This window comes from Geospiza fortis, unplaced genomic scaffold, assembly GCF_000277835.1.
Source record: "Geospiza fortis unplaced genomic scaffold, GeoFor_1.0 scaffold286, whole genome shotgun sequence".
Lineage (NCBI taxonomy): Eukaryota > Metazoa > Chordata > Aves > Passeriformes > Thraupidae > Geospiza > Geospiza fortis.
Window position 1 is genome coordinate 964,670 of NW_005054444.1, and position 8,075 is coordinate 972,744.

At 44.0% G+C, this 8,075-nt stretch overlaps 1 protein-coding gene across 1 annotated transcript in view; it reads right to left on the bottom strand.

Annotated features, from left to right (window-relative positions):
• Positions 1 to 1,277: 1,277 nt before the first annotated feature.
• LOC102039148 (alpha-2-macroglobulin-like protein 1) overlaps positions 1,278 to 8,075 on the bottom strand; it is a 35,761-nt gene continuing 28,963 nt past the window's right edge. Inside the window, exons 34-37 of the mRNA XM_005427421.1 lie at positions 7,487 to 7,555; positions 7,133 to 7,235; positions 5,933 to 5,974; positions 1,278 to 1,348 (exon numbers count right to left, since the gene is read on the bottom strand). Coding sequence (XP_005427478.1) covers positions 1,278 to 1,348; positions 5,933 to 5,974; positions 7,133 to 7,235; positions 7,487 to 7,555 — 285 coding nt within the window. The remainder of the gene's footprint in view (positions 1,349 to 5,932; positions 5,975 to 7,132; positions 7,236 to 7,486; positions 7,556 to 8,075) is intronic.

Below are 8,075 nucleotides of genomic sequence, written 5' to 3' on the forward strand. Positions count from 1 at the left end.
CTTGCTGTGCCTGCGCGGCTGGCACCGAGGCGTCACGGCGCTGATGGGAGTCACAGCTCGGTGCTGCGCCAGGCTGAGCGGGTGTCCCCTCTGCCGGGTCTCGCTTCACCGTGCGTCCTTCTGGAGACTGATCAGCCTCGTTAAATGCTACTCGTTTTATGTAGCACGGAATCAGTTCGGTTGGAAAAGACCTCTGAGATCATCGAGTCCAGCCCGTGACCGAACACCACCATGGCAGTAGACCGTGGCGCTGAGTGCCACATCCAGTCTTTCCTTAGATACCTCCAGGAGTGGTGACTCCACCACCTCCCTGTGCAGCCCGTTCCAATGTCGAATCACCCTTTCTAGGAAGAAATTCCTGCTGTTGTCCAGCCTACACCTCCCCTGGCGCAGCAGCTAAAGACTATGTCCTCTCATCCTGTTGCTAGTTGCCTGGGAGAAAAATGTCGGTTGTAAACTGTTTGTGTTGGTACCTGCAACAAGCTTTGATGAACCAACAGAACACAGCAGGCGGTTTTCTGCCTTCTACATGTGTACACACGTAGAGGTGCACAGTAGAAACCTGCATGAACATAAAAAAAACCACAGTGCCAGAGCTCACTGGCAGCTTTTAGAAGAGAAGCTGTGCTGTGCAGGCACTTGGACCTTGCTTCTCTTGATTACTCTCAAAAAGCATCAGTTTGTTGCCTGTCAGTTGCCTGGCTTAGGGTACGAGTGGTTGATTAAGGCAAATTTACGAATTTTTAACTGTAATGTTGTCATATTTAGACGGTAAGTGGAGAGGAAGTATGTGTGCATGCAGGGACGGGACAAGGGGCAATGGCTCCAAAATGAAGAAGAGTGGGTTTAGATTAATTATTAGGAAGAAATTCTTTCCTGTAGGGTGGTGAGGCACTGGCACGGGTTGCCCAGAGAAGCCGTGGATACCCCATCCCTGGAAGTGTTCGAGTCCAAGCTGGATGTGTGAGAAACAACTTTGATCAGCCTGGTCTAGTGGATGGGGTCCCTGTCCACGTCCTGTTGGTTTGGAACTAGATGATCTTTAATGTCCCTTCCAACCCAAAGCATTCTATGATTTTACGATCAACATATTTGTTTCTAAGAAAACAAATGCCCGCCGGGTCAGACCAGTGGCTCGTCTTGATGAGGGCCGGTGAGTTTCCCTTCAGAATGCCATCACGTGCGCCAAGGACAAGTGGGATGCAGCAAAAGACAAACAGGAATGAGTCACGCTCCATCTGCATGTACAAGGGGCAGAAGCTCAAGCACCACTAAGGCTATAAGCACCATAAATACTCCTGCAAATGGCATCTTTGAGCTTCATGCTGCAAGAAAGTTGCATCTGGCTCTGTAATTACAGTGCTGGGCTATCACTTCACAGGAAAAAAATTCCCATTATGAATTGCAGTCAATTCCCATTGACTTAGAATCACAGAATAATATTTGCTGCTGCCTAAAAATCAGCAAAACACACCGTACAGGAGGGCATTTGGGCTGTTACCAAACATACTTGCTCTAAATGCTGAGGGTTCTTTTCCAATTCAGATGGAAAACTGTCTGGCTGATTTTCAATGAGATATTTAAGGTTATTCAAAACAAAAGGTCAGACAGTGAACAAAGAAACAATGACAAGGCAGGAAACCCAGCAAACAGTAATCCCCGGGAATCAACCACGCCTAAAAGCCCCAACAACTGGATGAACGACTAAGCCATTTGTCCCACTTGCAAAACCCACTGAAGTGGATTCAAAGGAGGAAACTCCCTGGAATGTATGCAAACGAAGGGCAGTTACTGCAATACGACTAGGGGAAAATACTGCAATAAAGAGGCTTTAGGACTTACTGAGTTAGCAGCTGTGGGGGGATGTTGGAACCGATAAAGAGAATTGTAGGGTTTTCAAAACTGCACTGGTATGCTTGGGGTAAAAATCACAGGCAGGGAAATGGAGGGATCAAGGTGGATCAAATGGAGAGAAGGTAGGTATAAACAAAGCCAGTCAAATGCAATCGGTATGTTTGTGTGCACAAGGTATCTGATCAGCCTGCATTACATTTTTAATAAAATATTTTAATTGTTTCCTGTGTTATTGTGCTCTTTGTTTTGTGGTCTGTCTAGTCAGCAAGTAGGACGAAAGGTTTATAGGGCCAAAAACCTGACAGCTATGAAAATGCATTTGTCTGAGTGCTGATCCTTAGGAACAGGATCAGGCCAGCGACACTGTGCTGATGTGGGTGTCTCTGAAGCGTTAACCTATGTGTACATGTTTTTTGTGGACTTGCACGCCACTCTGCTGCTGCTGGAGTGTGAAACAAGAAAGCTCTTACTCACCTCCGCTGACCCAGGAAAAAAGGAAGCCACTGGACCTTTCAGTCCACCAGGTTCAGCTGCCCTTAATAGTTTCAGGGAAAGCAAGTGCACCTGGCCAATATCTATTCTGCTCCCCAAATGGTGAGATCCCAGCCTTTTTAGTGTCTCCCGATAAAGCACTTGTTCAGTCCCATAATTTGTCACTGAGGATCATGCTGCAAATTGTAAGATGGTTTAGAGGGTCTGGCTGGAAACCTGTCAAATGCTTTGCCTACTCATAAGGCAGAATTCATTGCGTAGATAGCTCACGGTTCAGGTGCAGCTCTTCCCAGCTCCGGGAAAAAGGAAGAAGCAGCCCATTTTCATTCCAATGGGTTTTTTTCCCTCCATTCTAGCCCGTTTTTGAAACGGAGATTTATTCCCTGGAGAAACGGCATCTTGCAGAGCAAGCCACGGAGCGATGGTGACACTCAGTGGCCCTGCAGGAAAAGTGCACCTTCCGAGCTCACGAGTTTCTTTCCAGTTTATCAGGAAGACGGTGGCAGTAAATGGACCTTATACACAGGTGAATAAACAGCACGTAGCATAAGCATGAGCCTGCATACTGTGCCGTACAGATTCTTATAGTATAGCATATAAACAGACATGTCGTCTATGTAACTGCATTTGTCTTCTTTCCCTTTCCCACGCCCATTTACTCACTTCAGCCTGGAAGTGAGACCATCACGTTCAGGTACCTCAGAAGGAGCACCCTGTCTCTTGTGGTGGACTGGTCTTTGTACAGACTACCTTCTTCATGTACAGATTTTTAATATGCCATTTATTTTTATGATAGTGCCCTAACAAGGTCAGAATCCATTTGGGGCCCTCTTGTGTGCTTACAGTCATCCTCCTTTCAAGAAGCCTACTTCCCACTCCTTTTAAAAGCTTCTCTTTGCAGAAAAATCCCTTGCTGTCTGAGATGCTGGTGACCAGAATGCCTGTTAGCTACTGCCTGCACTATGCTCTTCTGGACCTTCTTTTTTCATAGATTAAAGCAGCAAAACTTTGCAGGAAATTTCCCAGTTGCCTCCAGGCTATTTGGGCAACCAAGATCCACACAGCTGCTTGTAGTGAGGTGGCCACCAGCCCTACCTTTGCTTACACATTACAAGGGTTCCTTTCTTGCCCTGGAAGGTATTTCCTATGGATGTCACCAAGAACAGAGAGCACTTTTCAACAGCCACAGAACTGAGCAAGCATCAGATTGCCCATCCAGCACACCTTTAATTCAAGAGGCAAAGAGCTTACTGACTTCTGCTGTACATTTCCTATCTTATGGGAGCTTGCCACACAGCAGCTTTTTTTCAGTTCTCTGCTTTGCCAGCTTCCTCAACCCCTCATCTGCAGCTGAATAACATATATCTGATTTGAAACCACAGCCTGGAAATATCTGTTTGTATTCATATTTCACACACTTGTTTTTCTCACTTATCTGCCCCACACAGGTACAAGGTGCCAAGACATCCTGTCTTCAGAAGCAGAGGAATCTTGGTGTGCTGCTTCTATCAGATCTAATTTCATGGCAATCTGATCCCATGAACTGTAAAGCAGATCCTTGGCACATGTCCATTTAGAGAGGGGAAAGCCTGGCTCACAGACACAGTGAGCATGCTGGGTTACAGACTTCAGGTTTTATTTACAACATTTTTATTTGAAGTTCAACAGATCAGAGGGCTTTAACCCCAAAACTCTTCCAGTCCAGCCCAAATATCCAGAGGAAGAGACTTGCCAAGAAGGCAACCAGGACAGGCAACAGGTCTCGCTATGCTCCCTTTGCAGAGCACCATTGAACAGTCTCTGTTGACTCCTACCATGTCTTGAGAAGTGACAGTGCTAGGGGAACAATCCTTGGAGGCTTGTCCCTTCATATTTTTGCTTCCTTGAACTCAACCCTATCCACTTTTTGCATCAGCTGTCCACAGAATGTATCACTTGGTTCCTCAGGTTTTCTACCTCCCCTAAATGCTTGTTAAGCACTGCTGTGAGACTTTTATTTTCCTTTTGTCCCCATGTGGAAGGGCTGGTTCTGCTCATTTTATGGACCAGTTGTTCTGAATGGTCAGAGGGAAAAAAAAATATTTGCTGTCCTTTTGCAAACTGTGTTGATCAGGCAAAGGGCTACTACACAGGGATAACCCAAGCAATCCTTGTCACATGACCTGCTTCACTTCATGTTCCTTTTTTCGCTTTTTTTTCTCCCAAAGTACTTCCTGTTTAGAAGCTCATCACTTCCCAAATTCCCAACTTACCTTGCTCGCTTCTTTTCTATTGCCCCTGGGCTTGTTGACTTCATACCTTAATACATTTTTGGTATGACTGTCGTGGTAATTTATCTTTTGGCAATCAGTTCTGTGAAACTAGTACCCATTTTTTTCTTATCCAGTATTCCCCTTTTTATGAGTGCTATCTCCCTAGTGGCACTGCAAATCCCTCTGGGCCATCTGCATACACTCTGTTGTCTTGTTGCATGTGCTGCATCCTGAAATTCCTCAGATTGTTGTCTTTTTTAAGTAGTGCCACAGGTAAGGATTAGCCATTGGGGTTAATGTCTTGACAGGATGGGACTAGGTGTTGTCAGAGTCTAAACATGCAGTGAATTTGTAGTAGTGTTATTTTGGTTTCATGCCCTCCCTTCATAAGACTTTGCTGTACGGTTCTTTTCTGTCTGAATGAACTGGTAAAGTATTTCTTCCTTAGCATTCCCTTGCCTGTTCCTACTCTTCAGTTGTGACAGAAAAATTACTCACAGGATCAGGTAGTACACCAGATCAGGGTTAAAAATGAGGGAGGTTTTTTTGCATGGAGTTTGGTTGCAGATCAACTATTGAGTTAATTGAATTGAAAAGGGAGCTCAGAGATGGGACTTGGGGAGGAGAGAGATTTAAATCACTATGGTGACCAAATGCAAAGTATGTAACCACAACATGCACAGTGTTTCCCTCTTTTTCATGCACTGAAATCTCCACCAACTGTCAAGTCACTGCCTTCTTTCCAGGTTCCACATACTTTATTTCACCTGCTTCCAAACTAAGGGGTATTAAGCCAGTTTTCACATAGAAACATAGGGCAAAGGAATAGGGTGTTTCCAACACAGCAGGGAAGGGGAGAGCTGGAGCAATGAAGTTTTCCCTATGCAGGCAGAAAACTCATTTTGCAGAGTCAGAGCATACTAGGAGGAAACCTGCTTTGAGGCATCTGTAGAAAGAAAGGAAAGAAAATTAAAAGTGCCTGATGAATTTTTAGGGAGGTGTCTGCGGACTAAGAGACTCTTATGGTATGAGTTGCAATATCTTTTTATCATTGACATAGGCATTTCCAGTTGTACTTAGGATGTTGTGAGGACTGCATGGAAATAAAATAAAATAAAAAACCATCATTTTAACTTTACAGGGGTATACTCAAGCCTCAATGAGATTAATACCTGGGCTAGAAGCTGTGCCCACAACCAGTAAGTAGATCCCAATTCAACCTGCAGTCCAAGAAGGCTCTACATCAGGATTAAATGCAGAGCAGAGGTGGGATGCTTTGCCTGCTTACCACCAGTCCTCTGCCCTGTCCCAGCTGGAAGCGTGTTAGCACTAACCTGAACTGCAGGGGAAAGCATATTCTCTTGCCGAGCGTTCATCTGTAGAAACAAGAGGGACAGGGTGGTGAGCTGCAGGACTGCATGGCACAGTAGTGCCAAACTTCTTTCTCAGTAGCACAACCAACCCACTGCCTTAATTTTTCACTCCTCAGACTGTGAATGCAGGAACAAAGAAATGTCTCTAGTGGGTCAGGCCAGCAATCTGTCCCCAAAACATGTATCCCACACAGCTGTAAAAGATCACCTTGTGCACTGTGATGCCTTCTAATGCAAGGACATTTTTTGCAAATAAAAAACCTTTCCACAGCATGTCCTGATAGCCTGGCTTATTTAGTGATAATTAGTATTTTCATGTCAGATAACACTCTTTAAATTGTATGTACTAAGCACAAAAATTCTTGTACAGGATGAAATAGCAAAGGGAGAGCATATTAGGTGTCAATATTTAGCTCTGTAATAGCTGGATTAAAAAGTGTCCTTTTCTTGCCACCGTGGAAAGGGGAACAAGCATGGAATTTAGTATATGACACATAGTGCTGTTTTTGAAATCTCCAGTGGCAATTTTTCCATTTTGTTCTCAAATTTTTTTTTTTAATAATTCTTAATGTTCCATCTGCTGTTTTGTCTCAGACTGAGCACAGAATAATCAGAAATATTCAAAATGTAATCAAAATCTCTCTTCTCTGTGCTAATAATTCATTTAGAGCTTTAAAGGGTAACAAATTATTTTCCTATTTTCCTCTGAGGCATGGCAGGACACAATGGATGGTAGGATTATTACACTTTACATGAAATGCATACAACTAAATTCTGCCTTCTAGTGGATCAGAGTAGCACTACGTAATACTGATTTTCAATAAGTGCCTAAGTATTCCCAAGAGAGCTTAAAATTGTGAGAGAGCTCATGACAAATTGTGAGAGAAGTCTTCTAGATTGAAGCTAGATAAAAAAAACACAGTCATGGAACACATAACACCTCACATCATAATCCTAGTGCCAGGCAGCCTTGTCTCAAGAACTTTTCTAAGCCACTGGCTACCTGAATATTGAAGTTTTGTACAGAGGAAACCCAAGTTTGAAGTTGCAGGAGGACATCCACTGGAATAAGGGGGTTAAAGGGAATTAGGGTCACAGCCATAATTATGTCTGAGCGGGGGGTACAATAGTTACTTTACACCAATATCAGTGAAATCTCACCTGGCTTATAGTAGTCATAGACGTGCACTGTTGCAGCTTTCAGATTCTGCACTTCAACATCTTGTTCCACTGAGATGTTAAGCTTCAGGGAACTCTCACCCAGCTGGAGAGAAGAATGGAAGTGAGCAGAAATGCACTGATCATCTCAAAATCACCTACATACTAACTTTACTCCTTCTGCATCAGAGGGTTTTCTCTACCTTTCCAGGTTCTTCCACCCTCTTCCTTTTCTGTGAAAAGTTTAGCCTGCTTGACCAGCCTAGACATTTGTATTTCTAATCTGTAAAAGTCCCCGTGCAAAGTACTTCAGTTGCTGCTACATGAATGGGCAGTTCCCTGTGGTCTTCCTCTTACCTCCTCCAAGTAGATTGTGACTTTGTCTGGTTTTATCTCCGTCTTTTTCACGAGGAGTATCTTCTCCAGCTGTATAAGAAGGCAAGAGGTAAGCTTGGTTAACATCAGCTTATTGGCCTTCCCTGTTTCACAGCAGGTTTGGAATTTGTTAGTGAACCACTGTTGACAGAAGCACTTAGCCTAGCCTGAGGACTAGTCAGGTTTGCCTTCCTTGGCAGTGAGATTTCTGGGAGCACATCAAGCCTTAAAAAATAGTTTTCAGTTTTGGTACAAGTGTCCTTGGACCATGTTCCTACTGTCATCACTTGTAGCAAAGGGAAAACTGGTTAGTACGAGGCTATGTCAGATCTCTCTAGCTATTGTGTGGAACACTGGGGCATGTCATTGAACAACACTATGGGATTCAACACCACTTTATGGAATATCCCTAAAAATGGCACTGGTAAGTGCAAAGGGGCCCAATGCACTCCAGATGATTCTAACTAGGTGCTTTTTCATCTTCTCTATGACCTCTTCCTGTGTATGCAATCTTCACTATGTGTCACAGACATTTCTTTTATGAAAAATCCTCTCTTAGGATTTTCCTGCT